At 42.3% G+C, this 26,544-nt stretch overlaps 1 protein-coding gene across 6 annotated transcripts in view; it reads right to left on the bottom strand.

Annotated features, from left to right (window-relative positions):
• Positions 1-26,544, bottom strand: part of ANKRD17 (ankyrin repeat domain 17) — a 110,536-nt gene that overhangs the window by 8,087 nt on the left and 75,905 nt on the right. For 3 of the 6 annotated variants that reach the window (XM_075860681.1, XM_075860683.1, XM_075860684.1), the window contains 13 exons: positions 23,924-24,679; positions 20,336-20,484; positions 19,269-19,380; positions 18,766-18,911; positions 15,439-15,581; positions 10,954-11,167; positions 6,404-6,579; positions 5,957-6,119; positions 5,693-5,788; positions 4,608-4,724; positions 4,261-4,432; positions 2,641-3,073; positions 1,085-1,240 (listed from right to left, as the gene is read on the bottom strand). In XM_075860681.1, coding sequence (XP_075716796.1) covers positions 1,085-1,240; positions 2,641-3,073; positions 4,261-4,432; positions 4,608-4,724; positions 5,693-5,788; positions 5,957-6,119; positions 6,404-6,579; positions 10,954-11,167; positions 15,439-15,581; positions 18,766-18,911; positions 19,269-19,380; positions 20,336-20,484; positions 23,924-24,679 — 2,833 coding nt within the window. The remainder of the gene's footprint in view (positions 1-1,084; positions 1,241-2,640; positions 3,074-4,260; positions 4,433-4,607; positions 4,725-5,692; positions 5,789-5,956; positions 6,120-6,403; positions 6,580-10,953; positions 11,168-15,438; positions 15,582-18,765; positions 18,912-19,268; positions 19,381-20,335; positions 20,485-23,923; positions 24,680-26,544) is intronic. The other 3 variants (XM_075860682.1, XM_075860685.1, XM_075860686.1) reach the window with 3 other exon arrangements.

Here is a 26,544-nt window from a genome sequence, read left to right as displayed (position 1 = left end):
ACATCTATCTGACATATCCTGTGGATATGTGAAATGTCCGCCATGGAAAAACCCCTTTAAAATGTAACCGTTTACATTTTTTCCCTTATAGTAATAGCATAAGCCAATAAGAAACGTTCAAATATATGTTATTAGAGAAAAAAAAGCCCCTCTTTCTCCGCTCATCAGGCTCCTCTCCTTCCCCCTACCCTGATAATTTTTTCACGGCTAAAACCCTTAATCTGTTTTGAAAACCGCTCACTGAAGGATCAGGTAGGGTACAGCTGCCCAAAGAGGTCTATGGAGAGGGGAGCTGCTGGAGGGAGACAGAGGAGAGAGACACCGATGACCCCAGTGCTTGATTCAGAGCTACACTGCTCCTTACTGCTGTGTAATGTTCTTCTATGCAGCTTCGCGTAAGTGGTTTACTGTCTCACTCTGGTGTCTCTCTCTAGCCATTACCCTTCTCTTGTTCCCCCCTCTCCATAGACTTCTATAGGCAGCAGCTAAAACCTGATCTGTGAGTTGACAACTCATCTCTGCCTCACTGAGTGCATGATCAGTGCAGGTGACGGGGGAGGGGTAGAAGTGCCTGAAACTGAGGAAAAAAAAGCGCCATTTTTCTGTAATAGGATATATTACAAAGTTCCATATACTCACTTGTACTATTGATTTAAGGGGGGGGGGGGGGGTGGGCGGGGGGCGTCAATGGAAACTGTTACACTTGAAATGCTATCATCCAAGCTTTCCTTTGAAAGTCTTTGTAGAGCAAATCTAACCTATGTATTGATTTTGTTTCCAACTTTGACTTTCCTTTTTATGATCTAAATTGTGAAAACAAAAGTTACAAAAAAGTCAAGTTTCCGGTTTTCTAATATGAAGGGATACTTTATAACTGCACAGGTTCAAATAATGGTAGGTTAACTGTAATAAGCTTAATTAAAAAAAAAAAAAAAAAAAAGACACTTCCTAACATGTGTCTTTATGCTCAACAGAAATCTATTTAGTAAATAGACTAAATAGTAAATTTTGTACAGTTTCTGGTAGTGAATAAAGATCTTGGCTATGCTGTAGAAAACATGGTTCAAATACCACTGAAACATACCTTCTGACCACTTCTTTCCACCCTTCTTCCCTCTTCTGTCCCCTTTTAGGACTGGCAATGGTGAATTTCCCATTAGGAGATGAGAGTGGCGAAGGGACCATCTTACTGTTTGTGGACAATGAATTGCTTGTTGTTTCGACGAAAGATTCGGATAACCTTCAAAATAATGAAAATATAGACATATAACAAGCAGCAATCCTATCTCACAAGTTAACGCAAGACACATTAGGAGATTTAATTCTATTTAGCACAAGTAATTATCATATACTTCAGGAGCAACTGGAACCCCAAACTCAATGATCCGACATAAGTTCACACTAAGGCCTTATTCACACGACCGTGTATTACGTCCATGATACGCGCATGAAAATCACGCGCGTCGCACGGACTTATGTTAGTGAATGGGGCCGTTCAGACAGTCCGTGATTTTCACGCAGCGTATGTCCGCTGCGTAAAACTCATGACATGTCCTATACTTGGCCGTTTTTCGCACATCACGCACCCATTGAAGATAATGGGTGCGTGAAAATCACGCACGGCACACGGAAGCACTTCCGTGTGACGCGCGTGATTCGCGCAACAGTAGATAAAGAAATGAAGGAAAAAATAAAAGCACTTCCTTCATTTCTTTTTCTAAACGTCAAAACCGTGTGTTATAAGCATGGCATATGCGCGAAAATCATGCAGCCACGCAGCACACACTGATGACACACGCAACTGCAATGCGCAAAAAAAGCAGCTTTTTTTTGCGCGCGCAAAACGCACACGTTCGTGTGATTAAGGCCTTATGTTGTATAATCAGTTACTCTAATCCATTTTTATCCTTTTATTTTGATTTTAAAAAAATGATCAGTTAAAATTCCCTATGAAATTAAAACGGATGCAAACGGATTACAATTCATTTGTTTACACGGACACCAATAAAAAAAAATATGGACATCCGTTTTTTTTTACTTTTATATCAGTCAAAAAACAAACAAAAAAACAGATGACTAACAAAACGGACGCAAACAAAAATCCCATTGATTTCAATGGGATTTTTAACGGTTCTGTTTTTATCCTCATTTGATCTTAAGACGGATCAAAGTAACAGATTATACAACGCAAGTGTGAACTTAGCCTAACTCGAGCATCAAGCAAATGCTTCATTTGATGAACTCTTTAGATGGTCATGGATAAGTATATAACTCAGGAGTATTATATCAGCGAGTGAAGTGTAAAATGTGAAAGGTCTACAATCTTATTTTGAGTACTAATTTTTTTAATTTACTTATATATTTTTCCCCACTTTCTAATTTTATTTAAAGGGTTTTAAACACATTCAAAAGCCTCAAGCACATAAACCCTGCCACCCCAGCCAGTCTTGATGGCCAATCCAAGGAATTATATTAGTTTGTTACAGAAAATGTAATGGTCTTATGGCAAGGAAGTTTTAATGAAGCAATCTACACCTCTGCTGAATTACCATTATTAGGCAACCTAAAGCCGCAAAACTCTGCTTGGATAAAATGCTTTCTTCAAAGAACGCACACAAAACAAAAAGTCCTACAACTCACTTTACGGAAGTTTTAGCAGGTACTTTTCTTTCTTCCTTTGGGGAGGAAACTAGAACTGACGGCTTCTTTTTGCTCTGCAGACCGCCGTCATTGGTAGAAGAATGATTGTCACTCTTATTGCTGCTGTTGCTGCTTTCATCGCTACAGCTGGAGATCCTCATATTGTCGCTGTCTCCACTTTCGGAGGTGCTGCTACTTTTGGATTCTCCATTTAACTTTTCCTGTTGCCCATATGATATTGGGAGCTGGTCCTCAAAGATTATCTGCACATTTTCAGCAATTTTATTCTTTCTGCTTTTCCTCTTGATGCTGTTTGTGGTTATAGTGTTATTTCTTTTTCCATGCGAGCCCGCCAGTGTGGTCCATGTAGCAGATATCCCAATAGTGGTGGTGGTTGTTGCACTAGGTGGTTCTGTTAACACTTGCGGCTCATCTTTTGGACAAAAACAAATAAATGCACATTAAGGACTTTAGCTGTTCACCTTTATGAGAACGTACCCATTACTAACGTTAATTGTAGGGCACGTGCAAAGAAAAGAAGAAATATGCCAATACGTCAAATTGTTATACTGAACTGTAACAATAACTGAAGACCATTTTTTTTTTGTGCAGGGCAAATTCTGTTTGCTAGGTCTGCTGCTTTCGCTTTGGTGATGTAAGCAGTAATTGTGTAGGCCTGCATAGACCAGTGTATGCCTTGTTCACATGGCACAAAAAAAACACTGCGTGTAAACGTGACAAATACGCTAGCGTTTCTGAAAAGCGCTCTTTAAACTACAAGAGTTTTTGACACATTTTGTGCGCATAATTAGGACTCTCAGACTATGGGAATTAGGCGCGTTTTCGGTACCTAAGAATTCACCTACGTAAAAAATATATGTCAGATGCACCAATTTCAATGGGAATCTTAAATAACGTGTTTTACGTGATTTACACGCCAAAAAAGCGCACTAAATACACCCTGTGTGAGCAGGGCCTTAGAGCATCCTCTGCAGCACTGTCCTTGGTCATCAGCAACCAGAATTCTTTTATCAGTGCTAGTTTCTCATACAAATGCAATAAAGCAGTAGGTTCCACTTGATTAAAATGTAATATCTGCAAAATATTGCCCCTTAACGGGGTTGGTCCAGTCCGTAAAATTGATGGTCTATCCTCAGGATAGGCGATCAATAGCTGATGGGTCGGGGTCCAACTACCGGGACACACACGCCAATCATCTTTTTTGAAGGGGGTGCAGAGCTCGTATGAGCGCTGCACCCCCTTCATTTCTACTTGATCACTGAATAGTCCTCATGGGTGTAGCGGCAATTCACAGGTATTGCAGCCTTCTTCTCCCATTGAAGTGAATGGGAGAAAAGGCTGCAATACCTGTGAATCGCTGATACACCCATGTCGACGATTTATTGAGCAAGTAGAAATGAAGGGGGTGCAGTGCTCGTATGTATGCACCCCCTTCAAAACAGCTGATCAGTGGGGGTCACGGGAGCTGGACCACGACCATCAGCTATTGATGGCCTATCCTGAGGATAGGCCATCAATTTTTAGGGACTGGACAGACACTTTAATTACACTTGCATGCTTGTTTACATCATAACTATTGGCCAACATGGTCTCAATTACCTTCAAGCTTTTGTTTTTCTCTCTCAAGAGCAGCTTGGAGCTCAAAGTTCTCTTTATTTTTAGCCTCAATTTCCTCAAGTTTCCTTCTCTGCTCCTCTTTCTTCTTCCTCCGTTTCTCCTTGCGTTTCTCTCGCTTTGCTGCCAAAGCCAACCTTCTGCTTTCCTCTCTTAGCTAAAATTTGAATGAGAAAAGTGTAAATACAGTGTACCCAAATTCAAAACATTTTCTGCACAAATAAACGTGACAATTCTCTAAAACACACAGTATGTTTATTTCGGTTTTTAAAACGCAAAAATGTTTCCAGTTACAAGTGTTAGATTTGCAAACCCCTGGAGAAAACTATTACCTTCTCTAGATCCAGCTCCTCCAAGAGGATACTGGCATTCTTGTTCGCTTCAGCAGCTTGCCTGTCTTTGGCTTGTACAATGGATTCCATACACAGGTGGCACTTCTTCAACATCTCCTGAAATCACAATATACATAAGGTTGATTGTCCAGAAAAGCACTGCATCTCGGGAATGAAAACGGTTCTAAGAAAGTCTCCGTTGCCCTGAGCAATCAGATCAACTTTTATTTTTCCACATCAGGATTGAAAATAACAACTCATCTGATTGGTAGCTATGGGCAACACTAATAATTTCTTCAAAACAGCAGATCAAAGTATACCATTTGTAATCGCCCTAGTTATATAGAAATTTTTGGACCTAAAATTTAATCCAGTACAACCGAGTCACCTTGGGTGAGCACTTACAACCTTACCAGCTATTGTTTGACCATCCTAAACATGCCCATTAAACAGAAATGTAAGTACAGCTGATATAAGCACAATTCTAGATGTTAATGTGTAGCTAAACATTTGACAAACTTCTGACATGTCATAGTGACATGTCAGAGGTTTGGATTGGTGGGGGTCCGAGCACTGAGACCCCCACCAATCGCTAGAACGAAGCAGCTAAAGCACTGGTGTGAGCACTCAGCCACTTTGTGTCTGTTTGGCTTTTTCCGGAAAGCGGATGTATCGGACTATGGGCTCATAGACTTTCTATTGAGTCCATACACCGATACATTTATTTCCGGAAAAAGCCTAACAGAGACGAAGCAGCTGATCGCTCACACTAGTGCTTCAGCTGCTTCGTTCTAGCGATTGGTGGGGGTCTCAGAAGTTTGGATTTGTGGGGGTCCGAGCACTGACATGTCACTATGACATGTCAGAAGTTTGTCAAACATTTAGCTACACTTTAAATACACTGTAGTAACCACCCTTACATATCACAAGTCAAATTCTTAATCAATAAGGATAAAAATATTATAAAGGTCCCAAGTGAAAAATTAGAAAATGGAAGTTGCCACATTCAACTGAAAAAAAGCTAATTGGTATTGCATGCAGATTACTTATGTGCTTATAGTACACATGCGAACCGAACACCTCACCTTATCTGTAATAGTTGCAATATATCTCATGCACTCGGAATCTGATGGGAACTGGTTTACCTCTTTTACAAGGTAACGCACCACTTTAACATGACCCTGCAATAGAAGACAGCGTCAAAGTTAACTGCAAAATATAATATATCATAAGTTAAAATGTTTAAAAACACGAGAATATCAATAGAAGTACATAGTAAGAAAAAGCTAAAATGACTACGTTTCAGATATGCCAAACCATTAACTAGTGCAAAAAACACAGTACAATACCTTTCTAAAAGCTGCCATTAGTGGGGTTATTTTTCGGTTATCTGCGGCATCGACATCTGCTCCAGCTTGAACAAGTAGCTGTACAACATCCAAATGACCTCCATTTGCTGCCAGCCAAAGTGGAGTATTCCCCTTTTTGTTCCGCACATCAATGTGAGCTCCCCTAGAATAAGAAAAGAAATGTTCAGCAACAAATACTGCCTTATATTTTACATTCTTTAAAACAAGACTAAGATTCTGACAATGTAAATGTCAGTAGTAAGAATGATGATGATGATGATGATGGAGGAGGTCAGAAGTCTGAATAAACAAAAATGGAACACATGAAACTCTTTAAAAAAGCAAAAAAGGTGTAAAATTATTATTAGGTCTCTAAGCTACTACTATATTTATTAGAGAAGGGAAAAGATTTCAAATATTGCAAACCAAACAGCCAAATGGATGTACCTGCTAATAAGTAGCTCACAGAACTTGTAGTGGCCCTTGTCTGCAGCAATTGTTAAAGCCGTATCTCTGGAGGATGGCACAGGGGGAGCATTAACATCTGCACCTTTGTCAAGAAGAACTCGTCCCACTTCTGCATAACCACCAGATGCCGCTTCCATCAACGGTGTTAGGCCCGTCTGTAAAAGAAACACTGGTCAGAATTCAATACTGCAACCAGCTATTTCAAGATCGTTTGGGGTCTCATTACAGGGCATTTTAAACACTGAATTCAAGACAAATATTCTAGGAGTAACCTTGACTACTGTATTGACCCTTTGCATCACTACATTTATGAGTTCAAGGATAAAGGTTATGAAAAGGGCATTTTTTGAGTTCTCAGCTTAAAAATCTTTTCCAGTCTAGTCTATTGAGGAACAAAGACCGTGGGTATATATTGTTGCCACTAGGAGGCTTGACACTAAAGAATTAAAAAGTGTTGGTCCCTCCCACAGGACATATCCCTCCTATAGACACCGAGCTAATTCAGTCTGGACATAAGCAGAAAAACAAGGTAATGAATGATCAGAAATACGGAGAAAACAAATGTCCAACATTTACAGGAAGGTGTCCGGGCCGTAGAAGTGTACCGCAAAAGATAGGACTTGTCCTATTTTTTGCTTTTTACGGTCCGTGCGCTGATACTTTGTATGGGAGCACGAGCTGAAAATGTGGGCAGCAGTCCACGGCCGTACCCGCAATCGCAGGGCGTGATTACAGGCACGGCCGTGTGCATGAAGCCTAAGGGCTTATTCAGACAGGGAAAGTCGGCCGTGTTACTTTTCAGGGGTGGGAACAGAAGACAAAGGACGTCAGTCATCTGCTATACAGGTGCCTGTAAGACATTGCAACCAAGGAAAGCATCTTCTGTAGTAAAAGTATGTTGCCTGTACAACTTGGTAACTGTGTGCAGAGAAGACCAGGTAGCAGTCTTACATATTTAGGAGCAGAAGCCTGATGGCGCATAGCCCAGGAGGCTCCAACCGCGATAGTGGAATGTGCTGTAATCTGTACGGAGGGTTTTCTTCCCTTGACCTGGTAGGCCTTGTGAGTAAAGAAGCGAATCCAGAGGGCAATAGCAGCCTTAGGCCCTGTTCACACTGAGTTTTTTGGCGCGGAAACCGCTCCACAAAACTCTTCAAAAAACAGCCGAAAATGCTTCCCATTGATTTCAATGGGAGGCGGAGGCAGTTTTTTAACCGCAAGCGGAAAAAACACCTCGCGGTAAAAACCGACATGACCTATCTTGAGGCGGTTTCCGCCTCCAAAACCCCATTTCAATCAGTGTGAGACGGAAAAAAAACGCCTCGACTACTGTTTTGACACGTTTTTGTCAAACCACTGTGCAAAAAACACCTCGAGCAGATTTTGCAGGAGGAATTTTCCTCCTGCAAAAAACTCAGTGTGAACTAGCCCTTAGAAGCAGCTAACCTCTTCCTCGAAATTCCTAGAACAAACAAGGAATCTGACTTGCACAAAGAGAAAGCGATAGATGAATAGAGCCACAAGGCACGGACAACATCCAACTTGTGAAAAGAGTGTTCCTTGGGATACACTGGGGAATGGCAGAAGGACGGTAAGAGGATTTCCTCGTTAAGTTAGAAGGGGGGGGGGGGGGAGACCAACTTGGGCAAAGAGGAAGGCCCTGTACATAGAACTGAAAGTACAAAACATACTTGGATGCCAGTTCTTTTGAAGAGCACAGATAACACAGACACCTCCCCTTAAAAGGAAGTCCGAACCAGACTGTGATCCAGTCCTTCTTGGAGAAACGAGAGGTTTCTGGACAGAGAAAACTAAGGGCGGAAGATTACAGTCCTCACAGCAGCGTAAATAGTTCTCCAAGTAAGGCTTTAAAGGCAGGCCCAGCTTTCTACATTGTGTGGTTAACATGCTTGGAAAACCCCCGTGCTCTCAAAACTGTGGCTTTAAACAGCCAAGCCATTAAACGTAGCAACAATAAACTCTGGTGGAAGGGAGGTCCCTAAGAGCACATCGAGCCAGAGGCGCAATGGCCAGGTGACATTGGTCAGAAGAGCCACCATGTCTGTGTACCAACGACGAGGACACAAGGATGGTGGAAATCCTCTCAGCCTTGATCCTCCTCAAGTCAGGGGTAGAGAAAATCCGGTTGAATGGGCCCCATGGAGCCACTAGAGCTTGAACCACGCATGCTTCGGGATCTCAAGCGCTAGATATGAATCGGGGAATCTTGCGGTTGAACCTGGACGCCATTAAGTCCATATGCAGTGGGAGCAAATCTGGTCAAAAAGGCCCTGAGCCGTGAGGTTCCTGAATGTCTCAGCCTTGGAAACTCACATCTGTGGAAAAGGCCTGCCATTGCAGTGAAAGAAGTGGGTGACTCTGGGGTGGGGGGGGGGGGGGGTTGGCTGGCGATGAGAGCCACCAGCCTAGGGACCATTGTACGGTTAAGGGAAGGAGGATTTTTAGGTCCAAGGAATCCACCAGGAGAGGATTGCCTTTTATAGCAGACAAGTGTTAAACTGAGCAAAAGGGATCAACTCTATCGAAGCCACCATGGTGCCCAGGACTCATGCAGAAGCAGAGGTAAGGGGCTCCCCTCCGCAGTCTTTACCCCCCCCCCCTTGCTGGAGGACTGCATTTCTTAGGTATGATGTTAGACACCCTGTTGGCGAGGGTGTTGGTCCGTCCAAAGACTAATTAATTGACAAAGGGACAGGCAAGACTTCCAGTGGTCTTTCCAGCTGATTCAAGTCAGGGTATCTAGAGTGATCTGGAGATTGGCACCATTGGTCTTCCTTGGAAGTAGACTTTGAGAATGTCACCCAAGTAGGGGACGACCGAAAAAAAAGAGCGAAAAAGTGCCATCAACACAAGCGGCTTTAAAGAGACTGTCACCACATTATAAGTGCCCTATCTCCTACATAAGGAGATCGGCGCTATAATGTAGGTGACAGCAGTGCTTTTTATTTAAAAAAAAAAATCTGTTTTCACCACTTTATTAGCGATTTTAGATTTATGCTAATGAGTTGCTTAATGCCGAAGTGGGCGTGTTTTTACTTTAGACCAAGTGGGCGTTGCACAGAGGAGTGTATGACGCTGACCAACCAGCATCATGCACTTCTCTCCGTTCATTTAGTCAGCGCATAGTGACACTGCGTTGTTCGCTATGTGCTGTCTTATACTGACATATTAACGTTACTGAAGTGTTAAGACAGTGAATAGACGTTCCTTCCAGCCAGGACGGGATGTCTATTCACAATCCCGGCACTTTATTATTGTTTCTATGGTACTTACAGCGGAGCAAGTGTAATCTTGCGAGATCACGCTGTAAATGACCGGTAACGTTTCTGTGGTACTTACAGCAGAGCAAAGCGTAATCTCGCTGTAACCGGTCAATTACAGGGTGGTAACGAAGAGAAGTGGATGATGCGGATTCGTCAGCATCATACACTTCTATTCACAACGCCCAGCTAGTAAAACAAGTAAAAACGCTCAGATGTAACGAACACAATACACGCCCACTTGTACATAACTTTAAACACGCCCAGTTGGACATAAGAAAGGCTCATTTGCATAAATATAAAAATGGTCAATACTTGGCCAAAAATGCTTGTTTTTGAAAAAAACTTTACTGTGATCTACATTGCAGCGCCGATCTGCTGCAATAGGAGATAGGGGTTTGAAAATCTGGTGACAGAGCCTCTTTAATGTTTATTGTAAAAAAGGTGTATGTGTATTTTTTTATTTAACATTACTTTGTTTTTACTTTATTATTAAACTGTAATGTACTGACATATATCAGATATGTGCCAGTACATTAGCCTGTGTACGGATAGTACACAGCCAGTTGTTAGGACATACCATATTTCCTGTTAGGGCATACTTCGATAAGACAGCCCTGGGGTCCTTCAAAGGACCCTGGGCTTTCCTCCCATATATGGTGTCCCCCAACCCAAGGGGCATCCCCCCTTCTAATTTTCACCTTGAATGCTGCGGTGGTGGTCAGCTTTGATCGCAGCATTCAGGGGAATGGCGGCGGCGAATAAAGATTTCTGATCTCCGCCGTTAGAGTGGGACTGCAGCTGTGTAATACGGCCATTGTCCCGCTCCTGACAATAAGTGTGCACGCAGTCAGCATGAGGTGATGCGGCCGGCGCTGCACTAATGATCGGCGGTTCAGGCACTGAAGACAGAACATTGGGGTTTTTTGCGGTGCGTTCACCATGTCCAGTCTTCCGTGCCGCCGCTCATTAGTGCAGCGTCGGTCACATTACATCATGCTGACCAGGCGCACTTGTCAGGACTCAGGAGCTGCAGCCGCACAGCTTAGTATCGAGATACATGAAATAAGGGTATCGAACTGTTTGAGTGTGCACGGTATAGAAACAGCATCGAAGTTTCGATGCATCATGCATCCCTAATTGGGATTACATTACACAGTCCAGAAAAACATTGACATACATATACGTGAAAGCTACTAGAAGTTTTTTTTTTATCTTAGCTAAATACCTACTGAAATTTGGATTTACCTTTGCTCGATGCTCTACATTAGCTTTCCTGTCAAGCAGCAAGCTAACCACTTCAGTTCTTCCTTGGAAGCAGGCCAGAGTAAGTGCTGTGTTTCGATTGGTTTCTATCTGTGCGTTGATGTCTGAACCCATATCCAAGAGCAACTTAACAGCAGCAGTGTGCCCATTCATAGCTGCCAGCATCAAAGGAGATATCCCTAACTTGCTACCAGTTCTGGGGAAAGAAAAAATTAACAAGATTCTCATTTTACAGCACTAGTTTAATCACAAAATTAACTCAAATAACTAGAAATTTACATTCTATCTTCCTTATATGTGACCTTTAGCTGCTTAAAGTGCAAATGGCATGCAATAAAGGTCATGGAAATCGTGCAAAATGGAAGAGAAATTAATTCAATCATATGCGAGTTTGAGCCGTTGCACTGGTGGCAGAAACATCTATTGTCTGCTATTACAACCTAAAACCTGCAGCAATAAGGATGACTGTGCAACAGCACAGAAATTAATACAATACATTTCTAGAACCTGAAAAGCAGCAAAGCATTAGCCTTATTTAAACTTTAATTTTAGGTGTGTGTGTGGGGAAGGAGGTGCCTGGGCGAGACACACACCGATTCTTTTAACAAAATCCAAGACCTTTTGAGATTCATGGGGGGGGGGGGGGACGACGACGACGACAAAATAGATGAAAACCATTCCACATTCAACCACTAGTATAAAACCATTAAAACCAAGCATTGTGAAACATTTGGGAAGTTTTCTTTGACTATATGCTCTTTGCAATAGAAAGGTATTTTTGTAGCGTACAGTGTTTCTATCTATACGGATATCGATCACATGTATGACGAGATTTAACTTTTTGTACTTCAGGCAACCACTAACTAAAAAAGTCCATAGCCGTTGGCGCTAAAAGAGTTGCACTAAGTTTCAGAATGCAATCTGCAGTCCTTCATTAATTTAGACCCTTGATGTGCAATTTACAACCTGATCCTAGTTTCACACTTTTCTCGTGTCTACGTATCCCATCCAGTAATACATGCTGAATGTGAGGCCTGTGTGTCCAGGATGTTGCAGCCTTCACTAGCTCTTATGTATTAGCAGTTTCATTCCTGTACTGATTTCTTCTTCTAACGTAGCCCCTGTACAATCTCTTTACTGTGCACACACGGAAACTAATGCTACCTGTGTACGTGATCGCTCTCCCCTCGACATGCAGAATCTGCCATGTGTGCTCTCCTCCCTATCTACACTGTGATACAGCACAGCCTATGTGATTTCCCCCCCCCCTCCTCGACTCTGCTGTATGTTCTATCCCCCCTATCTAGACTTCTCTTCCCCTGCCAATTATTTTGTGGGTTCTTTTCTACCTCACACAGTTTGCTCTGCGGTTTGTCTAGTCCCCCCCCCCCCCCCTCCCTGATGGATTCTCGAATAGAGATGGTAAGGGGAGAGCAGAGAAAGCACGATGAGGACATCAGCAAGGAGCAGTGCGCTGTCAGATCCATGTTAAAATCAGCGGGACATCCAGCTATGTACAGGGGTTACACAGATTGTACAGCAATGAACTGGTAGACATTTTTTAATGAAGACTATTTAGAAAGTAGATTTAGTAAGCAAAGAAAAAATATTTAAAAAAATATTTCCGTGCCAGTCTTTGTAGCCTTTAAACCTTTCCTTGTCATTGGGTACACAGATGACCGTGGGTACAGCTGCGGACACCAAAAGCATTACTTCCTCCTACCAGCTAATTCCTCCTGCAGGCACAGAGTTAAACCAGTTTTTAGCTTAGTGCCTGTAAGAGGCAGATCTTCCTACATCATTTTTACTCTCTCCCTTTTTAGGCCAGGAATACAGGGTTGACTAGATTTCCACTACTCCGACCAGAGGAAGGAGAACCGTGTGGCATAACTTCACTGTTGAAGAAAAGGTGACAGCAGACGCTCTAATCCCCCTGTAGCCCACTAGTGTAGTATCACTCAGGGCCCAATGCACTGCTAACCAGTGTCTCCATCTAGAAGGGACTTAACTGGACACAAATTACGGGCTAAGGTATAGGGGTGAGTATCGCCCCCCCCCCTCCTTTTCTCTAAAGGGCCTCTGAGCATGGCTCCCATTTGGGATCCCTGAGGACTGAGCACTTTTTCCTATTGAGGTGATTGGCTGTTGACCTCCCCAGGGAACACTTTTTTGGCAGTGGCTTCTACGCCTCATTTTCGGTAGTTCCTGGACAGACACCACGCTCTGCACTTTCCCGAGGATCTTCTCCTAGGATCGGCTAGTCTCTGCCTTTAGCGTTTTTACTTCACCATTCCTTCTGCCCGTCACTTGGCCTTCATATTTAACCCCTTGACGCATTATCACATACATGTACGTGATAAGTGTCTTAGGGATGTATGGAGGGCGCTCAGAGGCTGAGCAACCTCCATACCCTGCGGGTGTAAGCGGTGTTTGGCAAGCAATTACTGTAAACCCAGGCCGCTCCTTCAAACAGTGAGGATTTGTCCTCTGCAGACTTACTACACGGCAGACCACGCAAACAAAGTGCCCTGGCCCTTCAGCATTCATTCTCCCAAACTAGTGTACTTCTCCTCCAACAGAAGAGCTGGGTTCCGATTTTGCTTCCACAGAACAGGATCGATTGGAGGGAGAGGTCTGAGACTGATTCAGCACTGGATGAGGAGCAGTCTCCTAAACTCTCCTCCAAGCTAGACAGTCCTCGACCCTGCCGTAAAAATACACTCAAATTTTCAAGAGGCAGATTGTCCTGCCTATCAGCTAGGTTCTTTCTACCAGAGACCTCAGCGTTCTCAAAGTTCCCTGACAACTTTTTTTTTAAAGGGCTTCTTCAAATTCAGAGTGGGCCTACCGGAAAGTAGTTTGATAAAACCGAAACACACACACAGACGTTATATGTACCCCTTTCCGGAACACAAAAAAAAAAAAAAAAGTTGTCTTCACCAGCAGTTAACTGCCCAGTTTCTTGCCTTGCAAAACACATCACTCATCCCATGGCAGACACATCCTTTTTCTAAAATCATCGTGACAGGAGGATGGAATACTATTTTAAAAGCAGCGGGCTTGAAACTGCGGCAGTTATTCACCTCCTCGTGGGAAAGCAAAGCCAGAAAATAGGCAAAGCAGCTCAGTCATGGTATCATATCTCGAGTCTCCTGAACAATTGGCTGAGATAGCTATAAAGATCTCTAATGCAGGAAAGTACATATGCAAGGCCTCCCTAGATGCGGCCAGCTTGCTGGCTTGTTCCTCCGCACTTTATGGCAAAAATGCTGGTCCGCACATGCATCCCCCAAAGACTCACATCTCTCCTTTGCAGGTTCTCGCCTATTTGGTACCCAAACTGGACGAGGCCACAGGCGGAAGGAGCTTAAAAAAGGGGAGGAACCCAATTTCATTTCTTTCACTGCTTCTCGAGCCCATGGCCTTCTTACCAGGGGCAAGTGTTAGACCTGAAACTGGTTCTCTGAGCAATGATAGTTCTTCACACTCCAGGGGGTCGGTGGCCATACCCAACTTGGATGACACGATAAAGGCTCCGTCCACGTTGGTCAATCTTGAAAGCCTTTAGAGAACACATTAGCTGGATAGTAAACAGCTCCAAATCATCTCTAGCCCCTCTGTCTTTATTAGGCATGTGCTTCAACACAAACCCAGGCCCTCTGGAGAGACCAGACCTTCTGCTAGGAGTGGACTGGTTTCTCCAAAGTCATATCCAGCCTGGTCTTTGCATGAGGGTTCTGGGTCTGATTGAGTTTATTACATATGCCCATTTTCAAACCTGTCCATTTCAACAGGCTGTACTGGCTCGTTGGGACAAGTACACAGCTTCTCTGGATCACTCCATTCTTTCCCCAGTCAGTCCGACACTCACTCCAGTGGTGGCGGCAGTTCTCCCCCAACTTGACCCTGGGATGCTCCTTCTGACTGATGGACAGCCTCCTGGTGAGGGGTCCTTCAAACTGACAGTTCAGGGTGTCTAGTCATTCCAGGAGTCCTCTCTCCCCATCAACGTCCTGCCATCCCACTGTCTCTGACATTGTACGTGTTCAATCAGACAATGTGACCACAGTGGCCTACCCCAACCATGTCGGAGACGACAAACATCCTAAGAAGTACACGTGCCAGCTCTGTCAGCAATTCACATCCCAGGAGTTGACAACTGGATAGCAGGACTCATAAGTGGGAAACATTTATCCGGAGATATTTAAAGAAAGCTGCCCAGATGGCTCACCCGTCTGCCCAGCTACAAGGGTAAGAATATGAGCAGTAACATCTACATCAACCCCTACACCTAACCAGACCATTTGTCTCACGTTTACCAGAATCTGGATCGCTGATATTTTGATATATATTCAGCTCTGTTTTAATCAGTAAGTGGCAAAAGTGTGAAAATTGTTACAGCAGCAAGAGAGATACATTTCAACTCCTCACTAAATTTGAACAAGATTTTTTTTTAAATGGACATACCTGGAGTTGATTTCAGCACCAGCATTCAACAAGATTTTGATGATGTTGACATAACCACCAGAAGCTGCCAAACTAAGAGGTGTATAGTCTGAAACATTTCTATGTTCTTTATTGGCTCCACGAGCCAACAGCAGCTCAACCACCTAAATATGAAGTACAATGGTTTCATAGATCAGTAAATCTAGCAGTATTCGCTTCAGACATGGATGTCCTGGTTAAAGGCCACGTACACCTTTGAAAAGGAATTTTTTTTAAATAAATCAATGTTGGTGATTTGAAACAACTTTTAAATTGACTTTCTTAAAAAAAGTTTTGAACTTTTTTAGATACAGCTTCTTTGTAACCTGTATACATAGAAGCTGTAACGTTTGTCAAAGCCATGGCCATCAGTTCAGCTGAGCTGACGGCTCGGCTGAAAGTTAGCCCCGCTACACAGTAATCAGCTAATAACGATCTCATCCAAGTTTGCTTGGCTAAAAGCTATCAGTTCACCTTAACTGAAGGATCGATACAGTTTCCAGGCATACAGGCTACATAGAAGCTGTATCTTATTAAAAAACAAAACAATGTTTTACTTTTTAAGTCAATTTAAAAGTGGTTTTAATTCTTCTATAAACAGATTTAAAAAAAAAGTAATTATTTATATATATATATATATATATATATATATATATATATATATATATATATATATATTTATATTTATTTTCCTTTCAAATTGTGTACATTTCCTTTAAACAAAATTAACAACATGCTCTAACAATCCGATTGTTATTCCTCTTTGCAATAGTCCGATTATACAACATTGATTAACAAATCACAAGGAGACAAAGCAAAAGTAGTAATCCATCGCTGTGGAATAGATTGGCACTACATAAGCAATAGGAAACGAGTAAACCAGTGGTGGTGGGGATGGGGGGGGCAGGGAGATTGCTGTATACAAAATTTATCAGTTAATGTTATTGAATTCTAAATAGGAAGAGAAGACGTGAACCGGGTGTTGGAAATATTCAGTTAAATCAATAAATTCTATAGCGATCCTTCCGGCATTTTCCACATGACATACACACAAGATATTCTCTCAATTGCTCCTGAACAGACGAGAAGCTGTCACTTTGTAAGCATTTTCTGTAGAAAAGCAGCTGAACTGACAGAATTGGTCTTGTGGCAAATCTCATGAAAAGGAAAATGTTCTTTTAGGAAAACAGGCTGTGATGTAACATGGGGCATGTGGGCTCCTGTACACACGGAGGGAATTACTCAGAGCTGCGGTTGACTTCCCACACAGACATTTTTTGCTAGAGAGCAGGGTGCATAGAGTGTTAAAGAGGCTCTGTCACCAGATTATAAGTGCCCTATCTCCTACATAATCTGATTGGCGCTGTAATGTAGATAACGGCAGTGGTTTTTATTTTGAAAAACGATCATTTTTTGAGCAAGTTATGAACAATTTTAGATTAATTTCTTAAAGACCAAGTGGGTGTTGTAAAGAAGTGTATGAGGCTGACCAATCAGTGACCAATCAGCGTCATACACTTCTCATTGTTACAGCCCAGCATGATCCACAGCACAGTGAGATTGTGCAGTGAAAGAAGCTGGGCTGTAACAATGAGAAGTGTATGACACTGATTGGTCACTGATTGGTCAGCCTCATACACTCCTATGTACAACGTCCAGTTGGTAAAAAGTAAAAAACACGCCAAGTTGGTCATTAAGAAACTCATTAGCATAAATCTAAAATTGCTCACAACTTGCTAAAAAATGATCGTTTTTCAAAATAAAAACCACTGCTGTTATCTACATTCCAGCGCCGATCAGACTATGTAGGAGATAGGGCACTTATAATCTGGTGACAGAGCCTCTTTAAGTGGTTTTGTTCTGTCTGACACTTATGGGGTGCTCAAGTTCTGGCAGGGCCAGTTCTCACTCACAAAAAGGGCATATTTGCAATCTTTTGTTTCCTCTGTTAGGCCTTATTCACACGTACGTGTCAGTTTTGCGCACGTAAAAAACGCAGCATTTTTCCTGCGTTGCAGTTCCGTGTGACATAAGTGTATGGTGCTTGTCAGCGTTTTTCCTGCGTTGCAGTTCCGTGTGACATAAGTGTATGGCGCTTGTCAGCGTTTTTTACGCGCGTATGTCATCCGTTTTTTACGTCAGCAAAATAAACTAAACTGAAGGAGGTGGTTTTCTTTTACTCATTTCTTTAGCATCGGTTGCGTGAATCACGCACAGCACACACATGTGCGTCCGTGTGCTGTCCGTGATTTTCACGCACCCATTGACTTCAATGGGTGCGTGATGCGCAAAAAACGCACAAGCATAGGACATGCAGTGAGTTTCACGCAGCGGACACACGCTGCGTCAATAACACTGAATATCTGAATGGCCCCATTGACTTGCATAGCTCCGCGTGACGTGCGTTATTTTCACGTGCGTAACACGGACGTAAAAGACGCTCGTGTGTATTAGGCCTAATTCTTGCAAAAACCAGAGCGGATTTAGGCAAGATAAATAGAAAGCACAGACTGCAGCTATAGCTATGTAAACAAACCTTGTGTGTACACCTAAACTCTTTTTGTTGAATTCAGGGTCAAGGGCCACATTTGAAGCTCATATAACGTAGCAGCTTTAGATTTATTGTGTAGAACTTTGCTGTCAAAAGAAAAGGAAAACAGCAAGAATTTTCGCTGTTCTATACATATATGTGCATGTATCCAAAAAAGAGAACGTGAAGCAGCACTCAAATAAAGTGAATTTATTCATTCAACATGGAACCAGTGGTTCCATGTTGGATGAATAAATTCACTTTGAGTGCTGCTTCATGTTCTCTTTTTAGGATATCTAACACATAAGGAGAGGTCACTCCTTTATTTTTGAAGCTTTGCACCAGCCTAGTCAGGCACTTGTTCACAGTGCTACTCCAAGCCTAGTCAGGCCCTGTTCACATTGAGGTTTTTTTTACGCGGAAACGGCGCCAAAAAAAGGCCGAAAATGCCTCACATTGATTCCAATGGAAGGCGGTAAAAAGCAGCAGCATGCCCTATCTTTGGGCGTTTACGCCTCTGACCTCCCACTGACATCAATGGGAGGAAGAAAGCTTATTTCGTAGGCGTTTTTTTTGCTTGTGGCACTCAATGGGCGCGAGCTAAAAACACGGCAAACGGCGTGCAGGCAGATGAAAATCTGCCTCAAAATTCCAAACGGAATTTTGAGGCAGAATTTTCTGCCTGCAAAAAACTCAGTGTGAACTCAGCCTAAAAAAGAATTGATATACTCCATAGCTTTGCGAGAACGTCTGTTACAGTTCAAAAATGATTTTGATACCTCTTGTCTGCCACCAGAGCAGGCCAATGACAATGGTGTGTCTTTGGTCCTTTCAGACTGAGCTTCTATGTCAGCACCATTATCCAACAAGATTTCCACCACACCAACATGACCGGCAGTTGCTGCCAAGATAAGTGGTGTAAAACCTATATAAAAAAAAAAAAAAAAAAAAAAAGGAGTGGTATTAGACGATGCAATGGACTGACTAGACGCGTGCTACTTCATAGGAATATTAATGGTAAAACAAAACAACTACACAAACCTCCTTACTTCAGACTGCACCCACACAAACCGTTTGTATGCAGAATGTATATTTCTTGCCAAAAACTGGATCATATAACAAACAAAAGCCTTGGTTTTGGGTAGAGATTCCTTGCTTTCTTCTGGCAAAATACAGTCCTGCTTTTGGAAAGATATAAGTGGTCCTCATACCGACCATTTCTACCAAATCCATTCTAAGAGGAAGTGAAACTGCACTGTTCTCAATGGAAGAAAACGTTTACCTTTTTTATCGCGGTGTTCAATGTTGGCTCCTCTTTCCAAAAGAGTCTGCACAAGCTCTTCATGTCCACCAGCACAAGCAAGTGTTAAAGCGGTATCATGATTACTTTCAGTCTGTCACAAAAAAAAGAGAACCGCTGCAATTAGGTTACATGCACAATACAAATACCCATATGAATAGCCACTTAACAGACAAATGTAGCACCCAAACAAAAATATCAGCTTTACAAAAAATAAAACCAAGTGCTAACTAAACCTTACAATGTTTTATTCTAGCCACTCAATTCAGCCTCATTATTCACCTCCAGACTTGTATGCCATGGGAGACTTCACATTAGCCCATACCGCATTAATCGGTTTGGGAATCATGGGGAGTTTATACTGTTTTTGGGGATGTCCAGGACTCAAACAAAATGGACTTCGAGCAGGAAAGTAGATAAAAGAAGAACAAACAAACCTCACCTGTTCAATCCCCTGCTTCGGTGGTCTCCACCAGTCTCTGTGGATTTGTCCTGGAGTGAAGACATGCCATTCATGCACAGGACTGCTGCAGCCAGTTGCTGGCCTCAGTCATCGCATGCTCTTCTTGCTAGCAACAATACTGAAGCCAGCGATTGGCTGTAGCATTCCTGTGGGTGTACGGCACATCATCGCTGCAGGAAAGGCAGACACGGTCAGGGACCACCGGAGTGGTGGCGCTGAATAGGGGATTTTTTTTTATACAATTTTTTTTGAGCCACAGACAACCACTTTAAATAATATAGGTGCTTGAATTCTCCTATTCTGCCAGGTTGATAAACACTATTTTAAGTTAATCTGTAAAAATGTGTGTCAACATCCATATGGTTGCTAATACAACATCTACAGGGGTTATCATTAACCTTCTGAAATACATATTTGCCTATGCTAGGTAAGCAGTACTTTTGAGATGCAACACTGAATAACTAGGCCGATTAAAAGGAGTTAAAAAAAAAAAAAAAAAAGCTGGTCTACACTCTTATTTTAGGAGAAGCCATAAACAAAAAATGTTTCCAAATGTGGCAACACCATAAGCCTTTACATATCTTACCTGTGCATCAATATCTATGGAAGGGTAGATAGGTAGCATGGCTGAAGGAGATATGATGGGACTTGGAGTCGGCGTCGGAGGTTGGGATATGGAAGTTGCAATGCTGTGGGTAGGAGTGTTTGAGATTGCAGACGTTCTTCCACTCACTGCTGTTGAATAAAATATCTCAACTTAGTAGGGCTAGAAAAAATTAAGGCACCAGGTTGCATCAAAAGTTATATACCATGTGTAAGGTGAAACTAGATGGTCAAGTAAAAGCTCAAAAAGTAAAAAAAAAAAAAATCACTAAAAACTTTACTGCCTACAATAGTAGTTTGGAATATTAATGCTAAAGCAGCACGCTAAAACAATATGTCCAGAGTTCCGATAATCCAATCCTTCAAGGCCCCTCCATATAAATTGGTAATGCAGACTCCAGAACACGTGAACCATATAACATTACAGAAGACACCACTTATTGCTCGAAGGGCATAACATTACATGGAGCCGGGTGTTGTAACTGTGCTTTATGCACCTTGTCCGCAATATATGGAAATCTTAAAGCAAAATTGCAGGTTCATGAGTTGCCAACAAGACATTTATTTCTGTGCCTTGTACGCTAAATTTAAATGTAAAATAATTTACGAGTCTTTTCAAATACTTACCTAACCTCTATTTTTATATGACTGCTACTTAAAGTATATCCAGAGGCGACTCATTGTAACACCTAAATTAAGATTAGGAGTTCTGCACTGCAGTCTGCACTACCAACGCTGTCCTACAAAATGCTAGAATGTAAACTACGCTTGGCAAACGATGTCACACTAACTAACACATAAATCTCTCTTTTGGTTCCCTCTAGAGCCATCTTGCATAACGCATTATAAAAGAATTCACAATATCATGGTACAAAAACAGTTGCAGTGCACCACAGTGCCATAAAGTTACATTTTAAGCAAAACACTAGCCACTTTAGGTGACAAAAGTTGTAATTTCTTATCTTTGCGCTAATAAAGACATGGCCCATGCTCAATGACAATATTTTGACTTAAAAAGTAACGGACCGACAAGACTAAACTACTTGGTCTACAATTGCAGTGCAGTCGAATAGAACCTGCATTTAGCTTCTCCCCAGTCTAACATGGGAGATTACAGGGAATTTTAGGGTTTACAAATGGGTATTCCGCTTTCAACAAATAAAGCTCATTTGTTATCTACTGAAAAGTTATACAATCAATTCCACATGATTTTCAAGATCTCTGCTTGCAGTCAGTCATTGAAAACGCATCCTTCTAGCATTTACTCTGTGATCACACAGATGCACGGCGTGTTACAATAGCGCTGCGATCACCGTAGTGTCTGTCTAGAGCGGTGCGCCTGTGTGATCACGACATGACCAGCACAGAATCTGCTGGATGTAAACACTGAAGGTTCGTTCAAATAACGGAAATCAGCAATTGTGAAAGGCGTGAGAAATTGTATCACCTTTCGTTTTACAATGAATAACATTTGCTGAAGTCACAATTCCCTTTAATGTGAGGTTTAACTGAATTAACTATTCTTATAACTCGCTTTATATCTATAAAAGCATAATCTTAAGGTCAGGGCAGGACACAGTACATTATATCACTCTACGGGCCAAATGATCATAACTTTCATAGATAGAGAAAACCCAGTAAGTTGCTGCAGTCTACCAGATTTAGTGGCATTTGCCCAGCTATGCTTTATGGTACAGCGCTCCTTCACGAGAACATCATGTTAATTTGCCCTTACTAAGGGCCCATGCACATGAACGTGTTTTTGCAGCCGCAATTCACCCGCAAATCTGCGGGTGAATTGCAGTCCCATTCATTTCTATGGGCCCATTCACATGACCGTGGTTTCCATGGTCCGTGTATTGCCCGGGAGCCCGGACATGACTTATTACAGCCGCATTCAAATTAATGTACATGGCCCGCGGAGGACACACTGTGGCAGTCTGAGCCGCACATCACGGGCCGCGCGCCAACTACGGTCGTGTGTATGAGCCCTAAGGTATAGAACCCCTTTTAAAACGAATTTTAACTAATTCTGGAGTTAAGAAGTGAAAGGAACATTAAGTTACTGATATAATTCAGTAAAAAGTTAAATGTTAAAAAAGTTTTAATGTATTAAGTTTGACAATTTGTTCCTAATATAATGACCATGACATCTACAATAAATAATGACACATGGACTGGTATCCGATGCCTACAAAATGAATGGCATACCCCATAACTACCTGGAATGTTCCATTAAACTGACCTCCTCAAGTCTGCTGACAGGTGGGTGCCAAACAGTCCCAATTTTCTATAGAAGGAAAAAATAACCACCACTAACTAAAGCAAATGTCAACTCTGAGACTGGAGTGTCTAACAATGAGACATTAGATGGTACAGCACAATCTCACTGTGAAACAGATTCCTGAAGTATTTTCTCCTGAGGAAATGTTATTTTACATTTGGAGATTGTGGCATTACAGCATGCGGCTTCATGCGACAGCTGAAGTGCGATTCTATTATGCGCCTCCATATACCATGCATAGAAGCTGCATGTCCCGTAATTAGTTAGTACGGGTTACCTGACCAATAAGGACGTTCCAATGTTACCCAAGAGCATTAAACTAGGAGTGAAGTTCCCTGGATTGGGCAATAGAGCAGTAAATTTATAATTTGAGACAATTTAAGTATCCCCAAAAAAACTAAAAAAAACTATCAAATTTATAAAAAATAAAATAAATATAGGGTTACTCCAATAAAACAGTGTGATTTCTGAAGGCAGTACTGAAGCATTTATGCCATTATTTATTATAGCCGTCAGTTTTAGGCTGACTCTTGAGCACTAAGTCCTTTATTGGACGGGTAAATAAATTCATAGCACCATGCCACTGGCACTTCAATTGCACCAAGATTTTCAAAGGTTAACTCCCAAACATCTTGCCATTCACTATACTGAGGTAGGACACAAAACTTTCACAACACATATAATAAAAGGCAAGGAGGATTTGTACTATAAAAAACAAAACGTACGGCTGTACGATTAGTGGAACCTATAGAAAGTCATCCTAGCGCTAACGTACAAGTTGGTGTCACATTGACAAGATTCACTGGACTGCCCCGCTCTGCCGGTTTCTCTACGCCACAAGAGAACATCCCTCAAAATCTTTCACATTTGAAAGGTTGAAAAAAATGTTGAGCAGCAGCCCTGCAGAATGCATTATGGGAAACAGTCATCATGAAACATGTAAAACCAGCAAAATGCTACTTGAAAATTCTAGTTGCCACTCCACTTGTTTTATTTTTTCTTAGAGTTGGTAAACTAAACAATGGCCACCTAAAATAAAAGTGGGAACCGGTTAGGATGCCTTACACTTCGGGAGCCTGCATGTGTAATCGGATAAATATTTTTGGTGCATGTTATTAAATAGAATAACTGCAGTCACATTCAAGTTGAAAAAGAACAGAACAAATGCATGTTTCAAGCAACTGAAAATGAATGCAAGGCTTTTGAGCTCAGATCACTTCTAAAAGCAAAAATAATTTGCACATGTAAATAAAACCACATGGAACTTTTTTGAACCATCATACCCACCTGCCATGATGTCATCCAGCGTGTCAGTGAGGGTCTGAGCAGGACTGGCTATCATTAACCCTTCTTGTGTTTCTGCCAGGACACCTTGCCCAAGCCCTGTTAGCTGTGCTTGACCCAATTCTTGCTGTCCCACTAGAACTCCTTGGAGGTCTGCAAGATTTGCAATGGGCCCAGGGGATAATGTACCTGCTGCCAATGGCAAAGCTTGAGGCATTGCCAATGGCTGCATGGGAGTAAAGCCCATAGGTAGTGCAGTCTGCTGGGAGTCCTGTTTGAGCAGGATGGTGTCCACCTGCTGTAAGTGAGCATAGTCTACCTCGGTGATCTCTTCCCCATCCCCTACTGGAGTGAGAAGTCCAAGATGTTGGCAAGACTGCTGCTGCTGTTGCTGCTGAAGTTGAATTCTCTGGGCTTTAACTTCTAGGTACTGCTTTTTCAGCTGCTGTTGGGTTTTTAGTTGCAGCTCTCTTTCTACTTTTTGTAGCTCCTCCAGTATCTTTTGCTTCTTCTGGATCTGCTCTTCTCGGGTTTTGTTCAACTCCTCTATTTTTTCTTTAGTCAACTGGTCTGCGTGGGCAAGCTCCAGGGACTGTAACTGGGCATTCTTTTCAATGGCTTCTTTGATCCTCTGCTCCAACTCGGTCAGCTTCCCCTGAGCTTCTTCTACAATGCTTTCTGGAGACTGACTGCTGATGTATCCCTGTGCATCTTGGCCGCTGTCTGGCACATGGCCACTGGACTTCTGCTTAGATGCAGCTGTGTGAAAAAGAAACCCCCTCAGAACCAAATGGAAGCGCACAAGGAATGGTAACCTCATGACTGCTACTGCCAGACATGGGGAGACTTGAAAGGACAGGCACATGAACTACATCCACACAACTATGACACGATTACAAATGGAAAACCCAGAATTAACCATATATTGGTAACAGTACAAATGCATTCCCATAGTACTAACAGGCCTAACATTTCAAGTGATGGAGGAAACCTGTCTTCTATGGAGTAGTCACTGATGACAGGTCTTATGCTCCATGCTTTTGTGGGTATAAAAGAAGTTAAAAACTTGCACATGATCAGATCATTACACAAAAATCTAAGGGACATGGCTGAACAAAAAGACTTAAATGAATTAACTAAATTCACTACTACTTCGCTTCTATAGTCTAAGCTTTAAACCGCTGCTATGTTAGTTATGTAAAAATAGGGTGACAGAAGATCTGAAGTCTGAAGCAGTCACCTCCAGTATGTAGGAGTCTAAACATTAAAGGGGTTATCCGGGACGTTTTTTTTTAGTAGGGGCTGCAAATTAAATAAACCAAAAAAAAGCAATACTTAACTATCCTTGCCCCAAGCGATCCATGCCTGAGCCTCCGATGGCACTCCCATTGGGCGTTTACATGCAAGTAACTGCTGCAGCCAATCAGAGAGCTTAGCAGGGATCTGTGGTGACGAATCGTCACATAATGCTAGAAATACAACATATGGCCCTGAGCCCTCTGATTGGCTGCAGCGGTTACATGCTACGTGCATGTAAACAACCATCGGAGCCTCAGCCATGGATTGCTAGGGCAAGGATAGGTAAGTATTGCTTTTTTTGTTTATTTGATTTGCAGCACCTGCTTAAAAAAAATAATAAAAAAAAATAGTATTGCTGTGTGAGAAACTAGCAGAAGAGGAAAACAAAAAAAAAAAAAAAAGAAAAGATTGCGGGGGGTGTGGTTTGGATGGGGTATGTAAGGCTTTGTTCACATCTGCGTTGAGGTTCCGTTTTGAGGTTCCGTCTGAGGTTTGTCAGAACGGGAACCTGAGCACACACAAACTGATACGTTTCCATCACCTTTGATTTCAAAGAGGACGGATCCAGTGCCCAAGGTTTCCCGTATCTGTTGTGCACCGGACCCATCGACTACGCTATTGTTTCTGGCAAAATGACGGTTTCGGTGCACAAAAGAGGCAAATGGAAACCACAGGCACCGGCTACGTCACCATTGAAATCAATGGTGATGAAAACGGAAACCTCTGGTTTCGGTCGGTGTCAGTTTGTGTCTACTCAGGGTCATGTTCTGACGGAAACCTCAGACGGAACGATTTAGATACTAATTCCTCCTTTTATCAGCAATACCAGCTTCATCAAAGGCAAAGCAACCAAAACGCGTAACATAGTAATTAAAAGGGTATTCCCATCTCTCTACCCCGCCTGGCGAGATGGCCGCTGCATCCAGGCAAGTAACAGGCGCAGAGGCAGTCTGGGTTTCCAAAACAGCCGAGCTATGTGGTTTCCAGAACTCCCAGAGAAGTGAATGGGAATTAAAGAAACAACGTCGCACAGCGAGAGACGCGGTTGCTGAAACTTGAGTTACAGAAACAGCGTAGCTTACTGTGTTACACAGCTTAACTCCCATTCATTGATGTAAGAGTTACAACATCGTATCTCAGCGAGCTCTACAATTTCCCAAGCCCGGACACCTTGCCAAAACTTAGTCATTTATGGCATATCCAATGATATGGTATAAATGTCTGAGATGGGAATACCCCTTTACATAAAAAAAAATTCTACAAAACACATCAGGTACATGTACAATGAAAAAACAGGCCCAATGTAGCACCTGTATCTACATAGC

The sequence above is a fragment of the Rhinoderma darwinii genome, chromosome 1, assembly GCF_050947455.1.
Source record: "Rhinoderma darwinii isolate aRhiDar2 chromosome 1, aRhiDar2.hap1, whole genome shotgun sequence".
Classification (NCBI taxonomy): Eukaryota; Metazoa; Chordata; class Amphibia; order Anura; family Rhinodermatidae; genus Rhinoderma; species Rhinoderma darwinii.
Note: the sequence above shows the minus strand (reverse complement) of the source record. Positions and strands in the feature narration are given on the sequence as shown.